Source organism: Lemur catta, chromosome 1 (genome assembly GCF_020740605.2).
Source record: "Lemur catta isolate mLemCat1 chromosome 1, mLemCat1.pri, whole genome shotgun sequence".
Lineage (NCBI taxonomy): Eukaryota > Metazoa > Chordata > Mammalia > Primates > Lemuridae > Lemur > Lemur catta.
Window position 1 is genome coordinate 173,301,954 of NC_059128.1, and position 25,266 is coordinate 173,327,219.

Consider the following 25,266-nt stretch of genomic DNA (forward strand, 5'->3'; position numbering starts at 1 on the left):
TTTATATTGAGGCGATGCTTACTCATCTGTCCATTTTGAGAAAGGTCTGGGGGGCTGGATCACCAGCTACTTGGATCCCAAGAGAGTTTCTTTGTGTGGACTCAGCACCATCTTGTGGGCACCAGAACTGTGAACTGGGAAGGGGCTGTGGTCATCAAGTGCGCCGGAACCCCAAACACAGCCCTGAAAAAGCTGTGTGGGAAGGGCCCTGCTCAAGGGATCACGTTTTTAGAAGGGACTGCCAGCCCTCAGAGCTAGGAACTGCCTTGAGGAATTCATTTTTATGACTCTAACCCTATTATTAAGCCTATGACACCTGGAAGAGCAGAATGGGGAGGCGTAGGGACCACACGCAGAAAGAGCCAGACCTTCCAGGGAGTGTGGTGCAGCATGTGGATTACCCTCTACTAGGGAGACGGAACAGAGGCTCCCTCCCCCTCCCCCTACATCCTGTCCCACCTCCCCAGTCCAGGAAACCCCTGTGTCCTGCTCCCCTCCTTCTTGCTACCTGCACAGGGAAGGGCAATGTGGGCCTATAAGAAGCCACTCAAAGAGGTAGAAGTTCCCCAAACTCTTCTCCTCTGGTTATTCTTCACAGTAGGGCTTCTGGGGGCGATCCTGTCAGTGGGCATGCAGGGTTCCCCAAAACAATAAAGTCCCTAATTCTGTGTCTGTTAATACAGTTACTGACTGTATTTACCGTGATATTACATCATGGTACATGTATCTAAGTGTTTTTGTACCAAAACGTGGTACCAAAATATGTTAATATTCTCCCAAGGCCTTAATATATGAACTCTTACTGTATTACCTATAGTCCCTTATCTTGCTACATATGTTTTTGCGTTTACCTTCCACAAGTATTTTTTTTTACCTAGCTTCCCTTCTTTTGAGGTCAGCCTGGCCTGAGCCCCACAACTCCTGACCATACAGCCCACCAGAGCTGATCTTGCCTGGCCTTACTGGAAGCCTCAACGCCTGAGACGCTCCAGGCACTCAACTCTCCCCTTACAAACTGCCCCCTGCTCCCAGTAGCCTTTCCACCGTCACGCGGTACATCGGTTGCTAGTATCATAATGAGATGGGCTAGAGAAAAGAATGTGAGTATTGTTTTTTGTTTTCTGGGATTTTTGTGGAACATTATCAGGGTAAAAAAGAGCAATAGAATGAGATACCACATTTTATCTCATTTGATCCTCATAAGAATGAGGTTACACTGCTATGTCTACTTTATAGATTTAAAAAAAAAAACATATGTTAATTAACTTGTCCAAGTTCATGCAGCTAGTAAATTGGTGGAACTGGAATTTGAGCCCAGGAGTATGTTAGCAGAGGCCCCGCTTTCCCCTCCGAGGGTAAAGATGACTGACCGTACAGGAAGTGGAAAGATGGCCCCGTGGAGCAGGACAAGGAAAGCTGGGACTATTGACTGCATCTGACAGTTGCGGTAATTTTAATCAGGGACTTCAGTGGAAGCTTGAACCCAACTCTAGACTAAGCCACGTAAACATGCTAAACCCCAAACTGAACCCAAATTTTTAATATTTTTTCTACTGCAAAAAATACAATCTAATGAGTCCACTAAACTGAGACTTAAGTTAAAAAATTCTAAACTCAAAAAACCAAAACACCAAAATATTCCCTAAAATCTTAACCAAACTGCTATGTTATTTTTTTCAAAAAACCCTTTATGTGAAAAGAAAGGAGCAAATGTTGTTTGCCAGGAATCTGTAAACAGATAAGAGAGGCAACGAGGCAGAATGCAGAAGAGGTTTTTTATGGAGGTAAAAGAATGTCACTATCCAAAACAGGCATATACAATAAACAGATAATACCCTAGCTTTGTTTCTATTCATAAATTTGTAGCCAAATTTGAGTGACCCTCTGACCTAAGAGGATAAGTATGCATAATGGAAATTTATTGATGATCTAAATATTTATTTTAAACAGTCTCTTTTCTACCAAGCTTTTTACCAGAACAGCTAATAAATAGGCTACTTGAAAAAATTTTATTTAAACTGTTAATGCCTGCCAGGTGCAGTGGCTCACGCCTGTAATCCTAGCACTTTGGGAGGCTGAGGTGGGAGGATCAGGCCAGGGGTTTAGGACCAGCCTGAGACCCTGTCTCTACAAAAAAAAAAAAAGAAAGAAAAAAATTATTCATGTATGGTGGTACGTACCTGTAGTCTGAGCTACTTGGGAGGCTGAGGCAAAAGGGTTGCTTGAGCCCAGGAGGTTTGAGATTGCTGTGAGCTATGATGACACCACGTACTCTAGCTCGGGCAACAGAGCAAGACCCTCTGGGGGGAAAAAAAATTTTGTTCATGCCTTTTCCCACATGCTTAGAATAAATGCTAATAATGATCTAAAATAAGAAATAATTTAGATGATAGTTGTAGCTAAATGCCCCTGGGGGTGGCGTGGGGGGCACGCTACGGCTAAGGTGTAACTGCTCTGTGCATTAAGAAAGAGTGATTAGTTAATGAGCCCTTACGGGGTATCAGGTGCTGTGAGGGGGTCTGGGGAGCTCTTGGAATACAGTGAAATAAGATATTTGTCCCTGACATTGAGGAATTTCACATTCCCTAGTTTTGGGCCTGGGGCCAAGGCTTAGCTAATACTTGCTCCTACTGACATTTGCAACTAATAACAACGAATTGGTTGGTAATGATAATACTAAGATAGCTAATGTTTATGAAGCTTGATTTTGTGCCAGATACTAGGCCAAGCACTTTTATAATATTATCATCATTTAGTCCTCATGTTAACCCTAATAGATTCTATTATTGGCTCCATTTTGCCGATGAAGAAACTGAGGTGCAAAGACTTCAAGAAATTTACACAAGGTCACAGCTAGAACATGACAGAGCCAGGTCCCTCTGACACCAAGGTTCAGACCCTCAGCCACGGTACCCGACTGCACGTGGTGTGCCTTGTCCTCAGTCATCCTCAGGGAGAGCCCTGTGTTATGAACGGACTGTGGCAGTGCTTAGGGAGCCTCTCAGTCCTCCTAGCTCAGCAGCTTTAATTTCCCACCGTTCCCTTTCTGTGCCCCCTTCTTGTGGCAACCCGTTTGTTATGCTCAATAAATATTATCTTGAAATGGAAGTGGGTAAAAATAAAAATCAAAGTAAGTAATATTCATGAGTGCCATATATTACTTTAAAGTTTAAATTTTTTAAAGAAAATGTATTAAAAGTAAAATTTTATGGAAAATACTGAATTTCCCTTAAATGTTCACCCCTGGGCCACCTGGTGGTCCATATGGTGTCTTTGCACATACTGAGAAACGGCCCCCTTCTGGCAGAGGATGCAGCCCTGCACTGAGGAACATGCCAGGCCAAGCGGAGCCTGGGCTGCCTCTCAGCCGACCACAGGGCGCAGCCGGGACCCTGCACGTGGCAGCCCTGCTCCAGGCCAGGCTACGGTTTGCCAGACACACACTGGGGAATAGGCTGGGGTGATGTCCTACGAGCCTTGGGTAGTTTGGTCTCTAGTACCTGTGTATCACTAAATGCAACCAAGGAAGACGCCGAAAAGCTAAGTTCTTTATGTCTTGGTGCTCCAGAACCTGAAATGGACAGTGTGGTTTCTGAGTCATACTGCCTGGGTTTGAATCCCAGCTCTGCCGCTCGCCAGCTAAATGATCTTGGCCAAGCTCCACAGCCTCTCTGTGTCTCGCTTTTCTCATTTGCAAAATCAGATTGCTGTGAGGCTTAAATGATGTATATGCAGTGTGTAGAATGGGTACTGGGACACAGCTTGGCTGGCATATTTAGGTGAACTTCCTCCTGCCAAATGAATTAATTCACAGCAGGGACATTAATGCATTTGTAGGGGTAGGGGGATGCCACTTTAAGGTAACTCTCAGAAAGGCTGCCCAGGGAGGCTCCAGCATAAGCAGGAGACACAGAAACCTGTTTCGTTGGAGCGTAGTAGCCAGCTCATGTGCTACATAGCTCAGTAGTTTTCAGCAGGATGCAAAAAGCATACCTGCCTAGACCCTATCTCCCAAAACTCCAATTCAGTGTTGGTGATGTCACCCATTTCAAATTCTTTTTGAGGTTCCACAGTTGAGTCTGATGTGCACACTTCTGCCGAGAACCACCATTGTAAGCACATCTTACTGTGCCCTTTCCAGCTGACTGTGGGGTGCCGGATGGGGGACAGTGGCTTATGTGTGCCTTTGGAGTGGGCCATACACCGGTGTGCCGAGACACACAAGCACCCACAGTTCCGTGACCCAGAAGCAGGCCGCAGGCCCAGCACCGTATCTGGATTAGATTTTCATGGAGAGGACGTGAGAAGGAAGCGACCTGTGGTTACGGAGGGTGGAAAGTTATAGGGGTGCAGGAAGGGAGGATGTCATGCCGAGGCTAAGTCCTTTACAGACACCCAACACCAACGCCTCACAGGACAACCACATGTTGCCAGCTTTATAACTTTGTTAGTATCTAAACAAAAATTAAAAAGTTAATTTTAAAGAGTTTGTTGCCAATTCAGTCCAAGCACTTAAGACAAAGGCCAGATTCCTGGACTTTGAACAAAGCGTATCAGTAGAGCTTGCAGGATTGCTCTTTTTCTTCCTTTGAGCCAGAACAGTGATAGTAAGCAGTTTTTCAGCGTTGCAAAGCTGCGTTTCAGTTTGAACTCGCCTGGGCCATAACATCTTTGTGGGCAGCGGACAGCCCTGGCTTGTCTCACGGAGCTCAGCTTTAGGCCAGCAATGTCGATTTGTTTTGTGTGTGTGTGGGGGGGGGGTTCCCTTCCCCATGTCAGAACAACCTTTTTGACTTTTTAAGGCTCAGTGTCTTTTCCCCCATAACATAGAAGGAAAATAGCAGGATAGTTCACGTTGACCTAACACTGGGTCCAGAAAGCTTGGTAATCGTTGCAGGCATGGTGGGCTCTGTAAAGCTTAGTGTTGGGTGCTTTTTGTGTTTGTATTCATTTAGTAAAGGTTTATTAACACCGATTATGTGGCAGTTGCAGCGCTGAGTGCTAGGAAAACTGTGGTAAATAGTCTCAGCCCTCACAAGAATTTTTATTCTGTGGTAAAGGCACAGATTTGTCAAATAGTTTTTAGTTGCAATCATAATAAGTACTATGAAAGAAAAGTATGCTGAAAGTGCCTAGCAGATGAACCTGATTGGGGGGAAGGAAGGGGTGTTGGACGGAGATGAGGGGAGGTGGCCGCCAGTCTGGAAAGGCATTCCGGGCTGCAGAAGCAGCGTGTGCAAAGGCCCTGCCATTAGGGGGGTGATGGGAGAGGTGGAGGGGGGAACCCAGGCACATTCAAGGAACAGAAAGGAGGCTAGTGTAGGTTAGAGTGGCAGGAAAGGAGGTCAAGTCACAGGGAACCTTATAAGCCTTGGTGAGGATACTGGGATTTGGATTTAGGGTTTTGACAAGGCCTGCTGACCATGTCTCGGCTCTGTGGGGGCTGGCATGGAGCGGTGTCACACCAGAAGCTGGCTCTGCCCTTTCCCCAGTGCTCTTGGAGGCTTCACACCCACTGGCCTCATGCTGTGCTCTGACTGGCAGGTCCCCAGCATGAGCTCATAACCCCTGAGACCTCGTCACCAGCCTGTGCTGGTTGAGAAGGTCGAGCTGGATAGTCGTGGTGGGGAGGGAAGCAAGTAAAGACTCATCGTCCTGAGGCTTTCGCTTCAGATTAGCAAATCCTGGCTGTGCACACGTTTTCTAGGCTGTGGGACAGACACAGTGGCTGATTACATGTCAGGCGGCTCCTTGAAAACACCTGTTCCACAGCGAGGCTGTACACCTGGCCGGCCATGAAGGGTCCACGGCCCACTGTCTAGTGATGCTCAGACCATCCTGGCAACTGCCGCCCGCGGTCAGGGGACTGCTTGCCTTAAATCCAATCCTCAGCTGCCCTTCTTGGAGATCTCTCTGGTACATTCCTTAGCATCTCTCAGTGATTTCTTGGCATGTGACTCGGGCTGGCTTCCCCCAGTGGCCCTACCTCTTGAATCCTGGTCTGGGTGTGTTCCTGCCGCCAGCTTATTCAGGGGTGATCTTGTATAACAAGCCTGCAGTTTGAACTCAGTGCTGGGTGCATTTGTGCTGGATAGAGCAGGTCACCTGCTCTGACTTAATTACTGCTGTGTGTGTACACGTACCCGTGAGGCAGCAGAGTGCAGTGGACTGAACGCTGTTCCTCCGTCAGAAATCCTAGGCTCTTCTCTAGGCTCAGTTTCCACATCTATAGTATGGGCATGATAGTAACATCAGCTTCTATGTGCTGAACATTGGCTCTGTTAATTCACTGAACCTGTGAGTACATAGTAGTATTTCTGTTTTATCTGCCTGCCTCACAGGATTGTGGAGGGGATTAAACGAATTAATATGCAAAGTACTTCACAACCTGACATGTACTAGAGAAAAGTAATTGAATTCAAACAGATGTAAATTGTAATTGGCAATATTTGTGGCAACTGTCCTTATATAATGTTGATTTACAAATATCTATAGTATATAAATGGTTTTTAAAATGAATATTGAGGGTCTACTGTGTGTCAGGCACTGTTCTGGGTGCTTAAGATATTAATACATCAGTGAAGAAAATCAGATCACTACTCTTATGTGGCTGAAATTCTAGCAAGCAGATGGACAGTAAATAATGAAGTGAATTGCATAGTGTGGTATACAGAGTGTTATGAGTGCTGTGGAAAAGCCAGGAAGCGGGCGGGGGCGGTCATGAGTTCAGGGGAGAGGGGCAGGTTGTTTTATCTAGTCAGGGAAAGCCTCGTTTATGTTTTATATGCATAGTCACTTATTCAGCAAACATTTACTGAGTGCCTACTATGTGCTGCTTCCTGGAGATGTACCAGTGAACAGGATGGATACGTCCTTTCCCTGCTGGAGGGTACTTTCCATGGGCAGAGTGGACCATCAACAAGCAGGCAGGTAGAGGTGATTGCAGGTTGGGGTAAGCAGCGGGAAGGAAATAAACAAGGTGATGTGAGGGCAAGTCAGAGGGGCAGCAGGGGGAGAGATGGGGCGGCCCCTCCGAGGCAACATTTGAGCTGGGCCTGAAGCAGGAGTGTGAGCCAGCCGGGGGCAGTGCTGGAACCAGTGTGCGTCAAGGCCGCAGGGCCAGGAGAGGCTTGGCAGGGAGTGAGCCAAGGGAGCCCTGTGAGTAAACAAAGGGAGGGCAAGGAGCAGTGCCGGAGGGAGCAAGTAAGTGTGGAGCAAGTAGAGGACACCTGGCCTGCAACTGAAGAGTCTGGGTTTTTTCCTAAGATCGGGGGAAGGCCACTGAAGGGCTTTTAACAGGGCTGGGCTTGATCTCATCTGTGTTTTTAAAAGATCACACTGCATGCTGCAGGAAAGGTGGGCTGTGTGAGCAGCTCTCTCCGTAGCCAGCTATTGGGAGGACAGTCAGTTCTCAAGCTAGTTCCACCTGACATTTGCTGAGCTCCCTGCTGTGTGCCAAATGCTACACTCGATGTCTGGTGCCCCATCTCATTCACTTCTCTCTGCCCAGTTTCTGGTTCATCTGGGAAGTACCAATATAAACTGTGATTCACTGTCTTGCAGGAGCCCCCAGAAAGCCAGGGTGCAGAGGGGCTGGAGAGTGGATATTGCTTAACAAGAGAGCAGCAGGTCCATTTTAGGATAACCCGTCCTTGAGACTGGCTGGAGGTTCTTGCTTATTCAGAAGCCAGAATGTACAACAATTCGTCCCTCCACCCTCCCCCAGAGCTGGCAGGCGACGGAGAGGAGGAGGGCCAGCCTCCATTACACCAGCAGGCCCTTTGCGCTCACAAGAAAATGGTGGTTGGCCTTTGAAACCAGCCCTGATGATAAGCTCACCCCTAAAATGAGAAGTTTCAGGAGGTAGGACCCCTGTCCTTAGTCCCCACAGCATTCAGATTAAAAATGCCTTCTATCTTGGGGACTCTTGAGAATCACTGGAATTTGGTTGAAACAGGAAATGGAGACACAGCACGTAAGGGCTTCAGAGACAGATTCTTTAAGCCTGTTTGCCGGGTTTCTTAAGCAAGCAGGTGTCTGGGCAAGCTTGATCCTGAGATGAACCCAGGGTACGCGTGCTACCCTGAGCGCTGCTACATTTCAAAAAGAAAAAAGGAACCAAGGACCTTTTCCCCCTTTCATCTTTCCAAACAAGCAACCTAAAATATTTAACTGGGCCCGTTGCATCATTCGCAAATCTGACAATACTCGTTCTCACAATCTGTGTGCACGCAACTACAAGTCTAGAGACCTAATGTTTACCTTTTCAAGATAATAGGTGAGGTTGCCCAAGCCAGCCTCCTCCTCTGTTGAATGCACTCTAGCAGCTTCCTGATGTTGGCCTTTAAAACAGCCTGCATTTCAGCTAAAAAAAAAAAAAAACCTTTCCTTGTCATACTATGCCTTCTTGAATCTGATAACTTAAATGCATTGAAGTCTGATAAATGTGGCTATTCTGCACCCCTTTGGGGCCGCATTTAGAAGGCAAAATCAAGAGGATTTTCCTTTTCCTAGACACAGCTCAGCTCTATAAAGGGCTTCTGTTTTGTAATCTGTTTTCGAGATCTGATGCGTGTGTTTCTAACACCCCGTCACGTGAGGAGGTCTGACGTAGTCACCCAACATGACTATGAGAAAACTTACTGCGGAGATGTGTGTGGGATGGTGCAGCCAGCTCACTGGAGCAAAATGACCTTAGTCGGAAAACTTTCCGCAGGGGACAGCAGACCCGCGCAGTAGACTCCGCTTCAATATGGGCCCAGCCCCGGCCCGGTATGGACTGTGAGTCTGACTTTTGCAGGATTCCAGGTCAGTATCCTAATACAGTGTGTGCTTTTTTTAGTTAGGTTTTATTTCTAAGTTTCTTTTTATAGACGACGACTTGCAGTAGAGAGAGGAGGAAGTTGCTCTGTCCATTCAGTTTTGTTGTTATGTGCGTTAGGAGTTGAGCGGCCAAGGTGCTGGCAAGAGGGCTCCCGGCCTTTTCCTCTGACCAGAAGATTTAGAAGAATGGGGTTCAGTCTGGCCCTGGAGAGTGGCCTTGAGTGAGCGACTTCTCGTTCTCACTAAGACTGTAGACTGAAAAGGCTTCCTCCCCTCTCCTCTCTGTAATGCTTCAAGATTTACTAGTAAACATACGCCACATTTTATTAACAAGCCCTATAAAGGTCTCCATAAATAGATAGGTTGCCTAACAATTTAAAGAGATTTTTTCAAGATTTGGGTTTTTTGCATTGTGAGAGTTAGAGTCTATATGGAAACTACCATTTTAAATTTTCTTTACTTCTGTGTATTTCAGTAAAGTTGCCTTAGCTAACTGGAGAGAGAGAAGATTTAATTAAGCTGGAAATACTGGGAAGTAGTTGGTCAGATTGCTGCCAAGAATTGTTCTCCTTTTTTTCAGATTCAATCCCAGCATGAGTAAATCAATGCCTGAAAGCAGTATCTAGGATATAATGGGGAAAGGGCTGTTGTTTTGTTTTTGTTTTATTTTTTGGGAGAGACAGGGTCTGGTTATGTTGGCTATGTTGCTCAGCCTGGTCTTGAACTCCTAGCCTCAAGCGATCCTCCTGCCACAGCCTCCCAAAGTTCTAGGATTATAGGCATGAGCCACCGCACCTGGCCAGAAGGGGATAATTTTTAATAGATGAACAGAATCACATGGGCACATAGATTACTGTGACCAGGCTAACCATTGAGACTTGGAAGGCAAGGTTGCCAGCATTGCTAGATTGCACAAACATTGTAGACAGCAGCCTTGCAAATCAAAGAACAGTTTCAACCTGTGTATAGTATGGGCTGGACTATTGGTCCACCTGGTTTTCAGCCATGCTCAAACTCAAGCTTAGAAAATTAAGGACAAGTTCAGGGAGCGCATATCTATTTCTGTATACCTTGGTCTCTCCACTTGCCTCCTAACGATTTCTGCTTTGTGTCTTACCACGCTTTTATTCACTTTCTCTTTAGTCCTTGTAGGCTTATATATGATTTATTTTATTGAGTAAAATAATTTTAAAATTTATTTTACATTATAAAATTTAATAGTTTAATTAAAATGTTCAATCAATTAAAGTTATTTTGAATGTTTTCTTATTGGACAGCATAGCAGTTCTCAAACTTTTTGGGCCCAGGACCTCTTATACTCTGACAAATCATTGAGTACCCAAAGATCTTTTGTTTATCTGAGTTCCATCTATCAATATTTACCATATTCAAAGTTTAAAATGGGAATTTTAAAAACTATTAACTCCTGGAAAATGACCATGATACATCCAATTGCAGGATAAAATAACATATTTTATAAAAAGTATTTTCAAAAACAATACTGAGAAGAGTGATATTGTTTTACATTTTTGCAAATATCTTTAAGTCTGGCTTAATAGAAAGACAGCTGGATTTTCATATCTGCTCCTGCAGTCACTTGCAGTATGTCGCTTTAGTTGAGGTATGTAAAGAAAATCCAGCCTCAGAGAAAAAGGAAGTTGAAAAGGTAAAGAGTTTTTTAATAGCTTTTCAGTTAACTATAGATATTCTTTGATACTACACCAAAACTTGACAAGTGGTAGCTTCTTAAAAGTATATTTTCATTAGTAAATCTTTAAGACATTACAGAGAAGAGAGTGAAGTAACCGTTTTCAGTCTGCATTCTTACTGAGATCTAGAAGTCACTTACCCAAGGCCACTCCTCAGGGCCAGTTCTTTCTGTCAACATTATCAACAATGCATCGTGCCTTACAGGCACAGAGAGTGCAAAGATGAATCACATTGTCCCTGCACTCAAAGAGCTCACACGGAAAGATATAAATGTGAACAAATGCATGACACTATATGCTATAATGATGCTCTGAACTCAAAACTAGAAATTCCAAATGACGACAGCCACCTGGATGAGTTGTCATTGAGATGAGTACGATGAGGATTGCCAGGCAGGGGAGCTAGGGGCTGGGAGAGGAGGGTAACCTTAAGATGAAATACAGTTTTTCTCCTCAAGCTTTATACAGATGGCATGTAGAAGTCTTCTGAAGTCCTGAGGAAAGGGATCCATGACAAGGGAGGCTGTGCGCTGTGTGTGTTGTGGGCATATGGATGTGGGGAATGGGGAGGCTAGGATGGAGAAGGGGACTTCTGCTTTTCACCTTAATGCACATCTGTGCTGTTTGAATCTTTGACTATGAGCATAGATTTATTTTCTTTCTTCCTTTCTTTCTTTCTTCCTTCCTTCCTTTCCTTCCTTTATTTTTGAAACAAAGTCTTGCTCTGTCACCTATTGCCCAGGCTGGAGTACAGTGGCATGATCATAGCTCACTGCAGCCTCAAACTATTGGGCTCAAGTGATCCTCCTCTCTCAGCCTCGTGAGTAGCTGGGACTATATGTGCACGTCCAGCTTGTTTTTATTTTTTTAGAGATGAGGTCTTGCTATGTTGCCCAGGCTAGTCTCGAACTCCTGGCTTCAAGCAATCCTCCCACCTTGGCCTCCCAAAGTGCTGGGATTACAAGCATGAGCTACTGTACCTGGCCTATTTTCTTTTTTTAAAAGCTAATTAGTTCTAAAAAGCAAGTGAAGAAAGGTCATTTTAATAATCAAAAGTATCTTAAGTGCCTCTGTTTACATTATATGTATATATGTTTATGATATTAGTCTGCAGCATAGCAGGAGACAAAAGCAGCAGAAAATTCCAAATATGTTAATTAACTAGACTTTCCCAGCGACATTTATATAAAGTATAATTGTGAAATGTTTATCATATATTTATATAATTCTTAAAAGCATTTTACACACCTATAAAGTATACTTGTGTAAATACATACATATGTACTTATAATATAGAATTTTGATTTAATAAAGAGGTTTATATTTTGTTTATATCTTTATATATAAAAACACAGGACTATCATTCATCCTGACCTCCTGGGGTATAGTCTCAACGTATACCTATTTCCCTGGCATGATTGTTAGTCGTACCTCCCTTCTGTCTCACGTGTCCTGTTTTGGATGCTGAATTATATGTTCATCCTATTTATTTATCTGTGCTTTTAAAACATATAAGTATAGCATATGATCATATATTTATATATTCATACATGTATTTATATATACATGTGGCCATATACATGTGCGTCATGTATTTAAAAATACATTTTAAAAGCTATTCCAGCTAAAATACAAACTCAGGAAAATAGTAACATAAGTCAGATGACCACAGTTATCTAATTATAAATTAGTTTTTTTTTTAATATTGGCTCACAAAAATTTTTACACCTAGAACATTTTTGTTAGCTTTTTCATGCTTATCTAGTCCATCTCGATACTACTACTAGGAATAGTGAATTCATTGCACAAAACTTGCTTTTTAGAAAATATTTTAGCAAGTTACATGCAAATTAACCCTCATCTTCTTTCTAACTTATATTTCTTTTTCTGAAATCTTTTGTAGGCTTTCTATTGGCAGGAGCTCCTAAGATTTCCGTTTTCAGTTAATCTTTATGAAGAAATGTAGTGGAGGAGGTTGCTTTAAGGTAACTTGACTTTTTGAAGTCAAAGAATACTGTTTTTTGGTGAGAATGGCCACACTCCTCCCCCATGAGCTCTTTTACAAGTCTTAATTTTCATCTTGGAGATATCCTTTAAGTCTGTCTGATAAGACCTGTGGGTCCCATGTTATTTTACTTACTATTCTTATCAGTAGCACAGACTGAGCCTGCTGGGGGGGGCCAGGCAGGCTGTGTTACTGTGAGAAGCCGCCTGGTGATGAATGTCGGGCCAGGCAGTGTGTGCACGTTGGAGACATTGCTACTGGGCGCCGGTCCCTGCCAGGTAGGCGACAACCCCAGTGTTCCCTGGGCTTCCTCTTTTTTCAGGAAAAGGCATATTGATTTTTATGTTAAATCTTAGAGTTTTCAACATGGTTAGCTAAGTTTTTCAAAAACTCGATTTCAAAAACCATGTGGGTCAAATGAAACCTGTGGGACCAGATTTGCCACATGGCCTATAGTGAGTGGGTCCCCTCTGGTTTACAGATTGGAACAGATTTCTTTGTTGCACTTTGGACATGTGGAATGGTTTTTAGCCATAGCACATTCTGAGATCATCCAGCAGGCTAGATAACTATACTCTGAAGGCATTTGTGACAAAACTTGGTTTAGGGCACTGTTAAGATTGGATGGGTGGGTACTAGAGTCTTAAAGACTTGAAATTGCCTCTTTAACAAGTTTCACTGTTTTCCAAATTGCATCAGCAGATTTGGATTCTTTGTTTGAAGATGTTGCATTGACTACTTGATCATAAATTTCGTAAGGGCAGGAAACTCTGACTCTGGCTCGTTCTGTCTGAAATTCCCTTTTCCCCGTTTGTCCGTCTCTACAGAGCCAAATTCTGCCCATCAAGATCCAATAAATGTCACTTCCTCTTACAGGGAATTTCTGAGCTCTCCCCTCTGCCTCCCTCACACCCTTCCCAAGCCACTCTCCTCTGAACTCCCTTAACCTTCTTTCTCCCTGCGCACCTAATCCTGTATGTTCTCTGGGTATCTTTGTTTTGCCGTGTTTCATGAATGCATCTGATTTCCCCCGAAAGCCTTTGAGGGCAAAATTTTTATTTCTCTTATGGCGCTGGGTTTTAATCTCAGCCCTTAGGCTTGTTTCTGGGTGGTTGATGAAAAACCACCTGAAACGCAGCACACCTCAGAGACAAGATGGGAAGAAGACTTTTCAGTGTGTTATTCTTTGGGCCTTTTCAGTGTGGCATTGTATGAATGTATTATTCACAAAATAAAGGCATAGAAATACATATGGATTCCAGGGTCTCACTCCAGGTGTTCTAAACCCGAATCTCTGCAGGAGCAGGGGAGGGAGAAGCTATAAATCTGTAGTATTTAAAAACTCCCCAGGAGACTTTGATGCATAGCCAGGTTTAGGAATCACTGTCTCAAAGCATATAGGAGGTACTCAATAAACATTTGTTCAAAGGGGGAATGAACTCTTTGCTCCTCTAGCATTTAGCTGATGCCTTCTGCCCAGTGGTTGTTCAGTGAATATTTGTTGAGGGAATTCATCTAAATTTTGAGTTCAGACACCACCACCACCACCACCACCACCACCACCCCGATCACCCCCATCCCACTTTCTTAGCTGGGAGTGGGGACATCTGCTTTTCCCCAGGCCCTCACCCTCCCTGGGTGGATGGACTACTTCTCACCTGGACCACTAGGATGGCCTCGTATGTGGTATCCTGCGTCCAGTCTGCCTCCCTCTGAGCCTTTCAACACTTCGAAGCCTACGTGATTTTTTAAAATTTAAATCTGATCATGACTCTCAATGGTTCCCTATTACCTGCAGTATAAAGTTTGCTGTGAGGAGCCCTTTAGAGCCCTTTATGATCTGGTCTGACCCTTCCTTTCCTAGGCCATCTCATTCAACAGATCCATGCTGAGGCTGCCATGTGCCTGGCACTGCCATGATGCTGGAGACTGGGCAGCACACGCTGCTCTGGCCCCATCAGTTTCTGAGGACAGTACACCCTTTGATTGTTGTTTTTTTTTTTTATTTTTTTATTTTGCCCATAATATTTCTTCTGCTTAGAACATCCTTCCCATACGCCTGTTTTATATATTGATGCCAAGCAATCCCAGGCCTCTGTAAACAATCAGTTGTCACTTAATCTTCTACCATTTTGTACTCACCTCTGGCGTAAGTCCTGCCATTCTGGATGCCAGTGATTACTTGACGGTTCTCTGTCTTCCCCTAGACGCTGGGTTCTTGAGAACAGAGACTTGCCTTGCTCCCCTCCATATCTCCAGCACCCAAGCACCATGTCTGACCATGTTAGGTATTAACTTATTTGGTGGATAAAATCCACGTAAGAATGAAGTTTTTGTGTATGTGTCAAGAAGGCAAATCAAGGTGCTACATAGTAATGATGATTTTTGAAAGAATTTCTGCCACATAAAGGTCGATATTCCTCTGAAAGATGTCATACTTAGATCTTTCAGAGTTATGAGGATGTTTCAATGGTTTATGTAATACTTTCTATCATATATGTTATTCTAAGTATACATAAAATATTATTCAGTGTTAACAGGTGGCCTTTTGCTAGCCAGCCTAATTGAGCAATCTGAGAGAAGAGTCAGAGAATTCCACAGAAGTGAGTGGGGCTTTATATATTATAAATCTGAAACAGGACACCCTGGAGTGTTCATTAGTCTGATGTGAAATACCGTATTTCCCAAGTGGAAGTAGAGCCTAGTGGGAGGTTCAGCATGCTGTGGAGTGTTTGGAAGCAGTGGTTTTGAAGTAGAAGGACAAGACAGATGATGTCAGCATAGACCTAAGCCAAGATAGAAGCCACCTTTTTGAATCATACAGCATGTGTTTTATCAGATCTGAGACTATCTAGTCAGGCTGGATAAAGAGCTGAAATAATATATGGGCTTCAGAGAAACGGAACAGGATAAGAATATGAGTCAGGAGAGGAACTAGATCTTTCAGAGGCTCAGAGCAGAGAGACCTCAAGGAAGACAAAAGAAACGTCAGCAAAGCATGTTACCGATCTGTAACCCGGTGAAGGACAGACTCCTTCACTCAGGGGGGACCCGTTCTCTTTTCAGGGGCACAGAGGAAGCCATAAAGATTCCATTTCATTTAATTCTATTTTTATGTATAGAAATAATCCCACACCCTTCTAGAAAGGATTCGTAGCAGATGACAATTAAAGCAGAGTAAATAAGAGTAGAAGAACTAATGTTAAATAAAGTGAGACGATAGTCGCCCCAGAAACTCGGGCTAAGAATGGCTACAACAATTGATAATAAAAGTTAGTTCTGAGCTTCTTTGTCTTGGGAGTTAAAACAGAAACATGGTGAATGTAGTGTTCTCATTATCTGAACTGAAGAATTTGTTAGTAGAAAGGTAGTTTTTTTCCTATGGCTGAATGTGAGAAAAGAATTTATCAAATGGATCCTTGTGTAAAGGATACTAAATAACACAATGGGCACAGCTTATAATAGCAGTTTTACAAAAAGGTAAAGAGACGTCCTTTGTGTGGCCATCTGGGCTTTCCAACTGAATAAATGCCATGAGCTAAATGTTACACTCCAGCGCTAGGAAAACATTGCCACAGAGAGTTAAAGAAATATCAAGCAGTATGGCTTTCTGGAGACGTCACTTGATACGCAATAGCACAGACTGTTGGGATAGCTGGTTAGTATGGCCTGTAGACCAGAGGATTTTTTGTTTTGTATTTAATTGCAGGGATGATCTGTCAGTGGGTAGCGAAATTAGTGAGTTGCTGTTAGCATTTTTAAAAATGAAAGATAACTAGAACAGAATGCATCACACCAGTAAGGATAAGAGTTAATTTCATTTACATCTTAAGTCACTATGTGCCGTGTATTTCTTACCGTGGGTGAATTTGAAAGCTGCTGCTTTTGACTGTCCTCCACTAGACTATTAGTTGGTAGGCTCTGGCCGTCCCAGGCTCATGGCATAGGACTTACATAGAGAATAACAAGAACCATATACATATAGGGCACATAGAGAGAATAACACATATAGGGAAGAGCAGAGATGGTATCCTCAGACCAGAACAAGAGCCACTGTGCCTTTAAATTGTGTGAATTTAGGAACCTGTGCCTAGATTCATTATTGTAGACTTACAAACCTTTCCTGGTTTTGTGTTGTGTCTCCTTGTTTGCTTTCATACCTGACAGGGTTCTTTTTGAAAACCCTGGTCTACTTTGTCTATAATAACAGGAAAATTGGAAAAGGAAGGGGATGGGTCCCGACAAGGGCCAGTGGCGCAGGGAGGTCGGGTGTCCCTGGTGGTCAGAGTCGGTCACACAGACGGCAACTGTCCACTGAGAGACTCTTCCTAGCCACAAGTTAGGAATGGCACCTTCCATTCCTGCTGCTTCTCCGGAAAGGCAATATCTTTGCATATAGGTGCCACTTCCTTAGAGAAAACCCTTTTTTAAAAACTAATTTTCCTGCTGCGTGGATTATGTATGGATCAGATCATCAGGGTTATCTCTGGAAATAGATAGGAAGCTTGTGCAGGACCATGACATTGCCCAGCTCTAGGAGTTGACAGCAGCAGCCTTGAGTGGTGATGACACCCCTAACATTTAGAATAACAAAACCAAAAACTCCTCCCCTCCCAAATTTGGACATGTATATATAGCTGCAACTTTGGAGAAAAGGGGAAGGTGTTCTGGGAGGATTTCCAACTATAACAGCTATTAGCAATGGTATGAGCAACAGGCTGGGGCAAGAAAAAGATTTAGCTTCTAATGTTGACTCCAAGTCTTGGGAGCATCAATAGAATAGTTAAAAACCTGAATTTTCTTAGAAAAAGTTGTTCACAGAAGTTGAAAATAGTCTAGAAACAAAGAAACCACTTGTAGAAGGGTCTGTGACCATTTCTCTCCTCTCGTTTCAGATGACAGTCATGTCCCTTTCCAGGGACCTCAAGGACGACTTTCACAGTGACACAGTGCTCTCCATCTTAAATGAGCAGCGTATTCGGGGCATTTTATGTGATGTCACTATCATTGTAGAAGATACCAAATTTAAAGCCCACAGCAATGTCCTGGCAGCTTCGAGCCTTTATTTCAAAAATATCTTTTGGAGCCATACAATCTGTATTTCCAGCCACGTCCTGGAGCTGGACGATCTCAAAGCTGAAGTGTTTACAGAAATACTTAATTATATCTACAGCTCCACAGTCGTCGTCAAGAGACAGGAAACAGTCACTGATCTTGCAGCTGCAGGAAAAAAGCTGGGGATATCATTCTTGGAAGATCTTAGCGATCGCAACTTCTCAAATTCCCCAGGTCCCTATGTATTCTGCATTACTGAAAAGGGAGTCGTTAAAGAAGAAAAAAATGAAAAAAGGCATGAAGAACCAGCCATCACTAATGGGCCAAGGATCACAAATGCATTTTCCATCATTGAAACAGAAAATAGTAATAACATGTTTTCTCCACTGGACTTAAGGGCTAGTTTCAAAAAGGTCTCTGACTCCATGAGAACAGCTAGCCTTTGCCTAGAGAGGACAGAGGTCTGCCACGAGGCCGAGCCTGTCCGCACACTCGCTGAGCACTCGTATGCCGTTTCTTCCACAGCCGAGGCTTACAAAAGTCAACCTGCACATGAGCACGATAGCAGTTCACCTGGTCAGACAGGTAAAGAAAATTGTGAAGCTCTTGCAGCAAAACCGAAAACATGCCGAAAGCCAAAGACATCCTCCATCCCCCAGGATTCTGATTCAACTACAGAAAATACACCACTCCCTCCAGTAACCAACGTAGAGGTTAATCAAGAAAAAAGTCCACAGCCAGCTGCAATTCTTTCTCATTCAAACTCTCCCAACAATGAAGGAGACGTCCACGCTTCCAAGGAAGATGAAAATCAACCTTCTGACGTTCCCGGGCCGCCAGCAGCAGAGGTTCCACCTCTCGTTTACAATTGCAGCTGTTGTTCCAAATCCTTTGACAGTAGCACTCTGCTCAGTGCCCACATGCAGCTTCACAAGCCGACCCAGGAGCCTTTAGTGTGCAAGTACTGCAACAAACAGTTCACCACCCTGAACCGTTTGGATCGGCATGAACAGATCTGTATGAGGTCAAGCCACATGCCCATTCCTGGAGGAAACCAACGCTTTTTAGAAAACTATCCTACCATTGGACAAAATGGTGGTTCATTCACAGGTCCAGAAGCTTTATTATCTGAAAATAGGATTGGTGAATTTTCCAGTACTGGAAGTACCTTGCCAGACACAGACCACATGGTTAAATTTGTTAATGGGCAAATGCTCTACAGTTGTGTTGTGTGCAAACGTAGTTATGTGACTTTATCCAGCCTCCGAAGACATGCAAATGTTCACTCATGGAGAAGAACATATCCTTGCCATTACTGCAACAAAGTATTTGCATTGGCTGAGTACAGGACAAGACATGAAATTTGGCATACGGGAGAAAGGAGATATCAGTGCATTTTCTGTCTTGAAACTTTCATGACCTACTATATACTCAAAAACCATCAAAAGTCTTTCCATGCCATAGATCATAGACTTTCCATCAGTAAAAAAACAGCAAATGGAGGCTTGAAGCCTAGTGTCTATCCATATAAACTTTATAGGCTACTGCCTATGAAATGCAAGAGAGCTCCTTATAAGAGCTACCGAAATTCTTCCTATGAAAATGCTCGAGAAAGCAGTCGAATGAATGAGTCTGCACCTGGTACCTATATTGTTCAGAATCCACACAGCTCTGAATTACCTACACTGAATTTCCAAGATAATGTAAACACCTTAACCAACAGCCCAGCCGTCCCATTGGAAACATCTGCTTGTCAGGACATACCCACTTCTGCCAATGTACAAAATGCAGAAGGCACCAAATGGGGAGAGGAGACATTGAAAACTGATCTTGATGGTAACTTTTATTCTACTGAGGTATCAGTTTCTTCCACTGAAAATGCTGTCAGTTCTGGCCTGCAGACAGGGGATGCACCTGTTTTGTCCTTGAATAATGGCAGTGAGAACCCAGCCTCTGTGATCAGCTACAGTGGCTCAGCACCCTCGGTCATTGTGCACAGCAGCCAGTTCTCATCGGTGATAATGCACAGCAATGCTGTTGCTGCCATGACCAGCAACAACCACAGAGCCCTTCCAGACCCAGCTGTCGGTCAGTCCCTGAAAGACGACAGTAAACCCGAGCCAGATAAAGTAGGTAGATTTGCAAGCAGACCCAAAAGCATTAAGGAGAAAAAGAAAACTGTACCCTATAACAAGGGAGAAATACCAGAGGAGTCAAAATACGTTGCTGATCCTGGAGGGTCATTGAGCAAAGCCACAAATATCGTTGAAGAAACCAGTAAAATTGAAACCTACATTGCGAAACCTGCTCTGCCTGGAACCTCCACAAATAGCAACGTTGCACCCCTTTGCCAAATAACAGTGAAAATTGGGAATGAAGCCATTGTGAAAAGACATATTCTAGGATCTAAATTGTTTTATAAAAGAGGGAGAAGACCCAAGTATCAAATGCAGGAGGAGACGTTGCCACAGAAGAGCGACCCGGAACCCAACGGAGACAGCCCACTCGACCTTTGCCAGTCCGAGTGCGTGGAGATGAGCGAAGTGTTTGATGACGCAAGTGACCAGGACTCCACTGATAAACCGTGGCGCCCTTACTACAACTACAAACCCAAAAAGAAATCCAGACAGTTGAGAAAAATGAGGAAAGTCAACTGGAGGAAAGAGCATGGAAACAGAAGCCCAAGCAGCAAGTGTAAATACCCAGCAGAGCTGGACTGTGCTGTGGGCAAGTCCCCTCCGGATAAGGCCTTTGAGGAAGAGGAAAACAAAGAGATGCCCAAGCTGCAGTGTGAACTCTGCGATGGAGACAAGGCGTCTGGGGCTGGAAACCAAGGCAGGCCCCACCGCCATCTCACTTCTAGGCCTTATGCCTGCGAGCTCTGCGCCAAGCAGTTCCAGAGCCCTTCCACGCTGAAAATGCACATGAGATGTCATACCGGAGAGAAGCCATACCAGTGCAAGACCTGTGGACGGTGTTTTTCAGTACAAGGAAACTTACAGAAACACGAACGCATCCACCTGGGCTTGAAGGAGTTCATCTGTCAGTATTGCAACAAGGCATTCACCTTGAATGAGACCCTCAAAATCCACGAAAGAATCCATACTGGAGAAAAGCGGTACCACTGTCAGTTCTGCTTTCAGAGTTTTTTGTATCTCTCCACAAAAAGGAATCATGAGCAGAGGCATATTCGGGAGCACAATGGGAAGGGCTATGCCTGCTTCCAGTGCCCCAAAATTTGCAAAACAGCTGCTGCCCTTGGAATGCACCAAAAGAAACACTTATTCAAAAGCCCAAGTCAGCAGGAGAAAATAGGTAACACATGCCAGGAAAACTCAAATCCTTTGGAGAATCAACATTTCATTGATTCAGAAGACAATGACCAAAAGGATTATGTTCAAACCATTGTTGAAAATGTCCTTTGAGTGGCAATAATTAGAAAAATCTTCAAAAATATAAGTTGGTGTTTTTTTAGTTAGTTTTTTTTTTAAGTTTTGTTCACACGACAGTCATGAAGGAGTGAAATGTTAAAAAAAAAAAAAATTCATTTGTGAAAATTCAAGAAAAAGGATCCTAGTATCTACTTTGGGTTTTAGCATTAACTTCATGCAAAGTGCATAAAAACAAAATAGCTGAATCCTCCAATATCCCAAGTACCTTCTGAAAGTTAATGAAGTTCTTAGCTGTGGTATTTCTACCAGTGAAAAGAGTTTAATTTTAGCCTAATTTAAAACTTCCTAGTAAATGCTAATAGGAACTGGCTGCTGAACTGTCTTTAGTCACTGGAGAAAATAGGAGTCAGATATCCTGAAGATGGCATCTTCATAAATATGTTCAGTGGTAAATGAGCTGTGACAGTCTTTATTCCCATCCGGCTTCTGCGCTATTAAAATTTGTTTAAATTAATGGATACATATGAAATACTTAACAATATAACTGCAAATATGTGTGTAATGAGTAACCTAAAGTAGAACATTCATACATAATCTAGAACTACTTTTCTGCAACACAACCTTGTAAAATACATATATAAATCACTATAACGTTTAACTGTCCATATCCCCTTTAGAGAATTATGGTGAGCAATAGATCTGCAAATAATGAGGACTGATGTCAAAATCCGTAGAAAGCATTTTGAATGTGATTTAGGAGCATGTGAATGCTTTTATATGGAATGCTATTCTCCTGAAGTTATGGCTGAGCTGTTATTAGAACTGGTCTCACAAGTCACAGAAAACATAGGTCATGCCTTATCTATGGGGGAAAGCCCTCCCAGAATTTACCTGTGATTACCTGTGCTGCATATTATTTTGCAATGGCCTCACCTCAGAGAATGAAAGAGGGTCAAATTCTTCTGAAACTCTCTGCAGTCTTCCAGCCATCACAAGGCCGTGGATGTGGGGGTCTATTCCAGAAAGACTTAAGGTTCAAGTAAACTTGACATCTCCCATTCCACTGAAGGAGTGTCCAGGAGATTTAGCTCAAGGCATACATGTGGTAGTGAATTCCCAGGCACTTGAAAGTGACAGGAAGCCTAATCCCTACAATTACTAGTCGCCTTGGAGATTATGCAGCCCACAAGTGCATAGTAGCATAAAACAAAAGGACAACAGAACCCCACCCCCAACCCCACCCATTAATGACTTGAGTGGGCAAGAAGAAGTGATGACCTTCCTTGCTTAAAACAGTAGCTTTCTTTTTGGGGGGTGGAGAGGTAGGATGTGGAGTGACAAAGTTCTATCCCTTATGTGACTCAGAAATATATCCACAAATCCAGAAGCTTTGTCTTCATATTTGCAGCCATCTAGACCCCTTGATTAGAACCCACTTAAGTTTTTTAAAGTTCTTTTTACACTGACCCACACCATCAACACTGCCCTCAAATCTAATTGCCCTACAGGATATTCCGTCATGTGGACTAAGTTCCTGAAAAGCTGGAACTCATGATTCTTTCTTTTGAAACTGCCAGAATAGGAAGGAGAGAGAAAACATTCGTACCCTTTGATCACCAACCAGGATGAGCAGAATCCAGAACTCAGTTTGAGTGACCCGCAACCGTTCGTATTCACTGGATTCGGTAGATGGAAACCCAAGGTTATCCAGGGTTGGAAGGTTATCATTATGAAGAAGTAGCTCAGAGGACTCCACCTGCTCTCTACAAGTGTCGTGACATCCCCAGGAAGAAGACTTAGTATGGATTTGGGTTTGCAAGAAAGCATTTAAATGCCCAGGAAAGGACATGATTAAAGTTGACCTTTTTATACTGTAGTACTTTGCTATTAAAGTAACCCCAATATTGTATCTGCATTTATCTTTTGTTCATCTACTTTCACTTACATACAGTATTATATAGTAGAGGAAAATGGAAAAATGCAAGCAAATTCAACTTTATTTTATACATTGTATATATGTACACCTACACTATTCATTTGGGTTTTGTTAAAGAGATAGTCACAAAGGGCTTATGAAAATCATTTTTGAATTGATAATTAGAATATTGAATAAGCAATCCTGTGATATAATTTGTTTTATCTGTTAGGATTATGAATCAGGAAGAATTACTGTGTATTCTAGTCATTTTGATTTGACTTAACTCCAAATATAAAATTATTATGTGTAGTGACGTCTCCCAGCCCTTATATGTGGATATTTTTTAAGTGGACTTGTATGCTGATAATTCTAGACCAAAGTAAATATGGCAGAATATTTATACATGAAAAAATAATTTTGCAAATATTTTCTATAATTGTATTCATTTCAAATGTTGATAGCTTGTGTTAGTTTCAGGGAGGGGTGTATATTTTGATAAAAAATACTTGACTTTGTAATTCTGTATATTCTATACAATTTATAGCAGAGCCGTTTTAAGACAGCCTTGTCACATTTTTTTGTTAATTGTGAAAATTTTATTATGAGTGATGTTTATGCATTGAGTACATAATGACCAACTAGAATTAAAGTAAGTGTAAACAGTGAACATACTGTATGCTGTACAAGATATATTGTAATTTGCTGTTTTAACATCTGTATTTTGGTTAGAAGATATTAAATGCAGATGTTAAGAATCGGAAAAGTCTAATTTTATTTTTAGAAATAATGAATATAAATTTGGTTTTGCTTGATTAAAATAGCTTATTCCTACATTAAGTCTCTTTTTAAATGTTTTAATGTTATTTCTTTTGTGCAGCTATTTCATCTGTGTGGGTCACAGCTTTATTTTCACATATTAGTCATTCAATATATTTGTTTCCTTGTTTCTATTCTGTGGTACCTACTTACATGCTTAAGACTCAAATGGATTTTGACATTAAAAAAACAGAATAATAGAGATTAAAGTCTTCTGATAATTGAGTGTTTTGGATAGGCTTTATCTTACAATGATAAATCAGAGAAAGAAATGCTCTCCTCAAAGTATTCTGCTCTACTTATCCACAAGAAACAAATTACATTTATTTAGTACCAGGCATTTGGCAACATCTTCACATAGACTAGTTTATTAACACTCCCACCCACACCAGAAGTACCTCATTATCCACATTTTATAGTGACTTTGAGAAGATCCCACAGCCAGACAGAAGCAGGATTCCAACCCAGGTCTGCCTGACTCCAAAACCTATGTTTTTGTTCCTTCTCAACATCTTAGAGAAAAATGCTTGATATAAACTGAATGGAGTATAAGGAAAAAAGACAAGCCAGGCCCAGTGGCTCACATCTGTAATCTCAGCACTTTGGGAGGCCAAAGCGAGAGTATTGCTTGAGGCCAAGAGTTCAAGACTATTCTGAGCAAGAGCGAGACTCTGACCCTATCTCTACAAAAAAAAAAAAAATTAGCTGGGTATCGTGGTGTGCGCCTGTAGTCCCATGCTACTTGGGAGGCTAAGGCAGGAGGATCGCTTGAGCCCAGGAGTTTGAGGTTGCAGTGAGCTGTGATGACACCACTGCACTCTAGCCCAGGAAACTGAGTGAGACCCTGTCTCAAAAAAAAAAAAAAAAAAAAAAAAAGGCATGACAAAGTAATGATGCAGCTTTAGGATGGTAGTGGTCATCGTGACTGCCATGGAACGAGTTTGACAGAGGCTGCGTTAGGCTCAGCTTCCCCGACTTGAGATTTCCTTACATCTCAGGATATTGCCCTATAAAATCACTTTTTAAGAGTTTATGCACATTTTTTAAGAATACAGAGTAAAATTGTGATGCTATTATAAGCTAGTAATTTCTTTACATAAAATCTGTGCCATCATCGCCAACTATACTCCTAACCTTAGCTAAGCATTTTGCAAATGCATGCAATTTGTTAGTCCCAGTAGGTAATTCGAGAGGGCATGCCAGTGGCTTAGGCAGCACAATCCATCACCAAGACAGGGGAAATAAGTAGAATTAATTGCCAGGCTTACCAATGGCTGGCCAGGAGCGTCAATTTTGTGTTTGAAGGGCAATCCAAAAAATTTGATAACGTATCTGCTAAAATTAATTTCAGTATCTGGCAAAACAACATTTAATATTGAAAAATTTGTAACAATTGAGAAAGTAACTGTATTAAAAGCATAATAACAAATCCTGCAAGGCAATCCTGTTTGTACATATATTTTTAAAATTACTTCGGGTCTTTTCATGCCTATTGCTCTACTTTTCTCATCACCTACTGATGGATTTGGTTTCACTCCCTCGGTCTCC

General features: G+C 42.6%; 1 protein-coding gene across 10 annotated transcripts in view; it reads left to right on the plus strand.

Annotated features, from left to right (window-relative positions):
* Positions 1–25,266, plus strand: part of ZBTB38 (zinc finger and BTB domain containing 38) — a 140,522-nt gene that overhangs the window by 106,055 nt on the left and 9,201 nt on the right. For 8 of the 10 annotated variants that reach the window (XM_045539330.1, XM_045539352.1, XM_045539327.1 and 5 more), the window contains one exon: positions 17,433–23,922. In XM_045539330.1, coding sequence (XP_045395286.1) covers positions 17,433–21,017 — 3,585 coding nt within the window. In that variant the 3' untranslated portion in view covers positions 21,018–23,922. Of the gene's footprint in view, positions 1–8,716; positions 8,809–17,432; positions 23,923–25,266 lie in introns of those variants that run through there. The other 2 variants (XM_045539344.1, XR_006732559.1) reach the window with 2 other exon arrangements.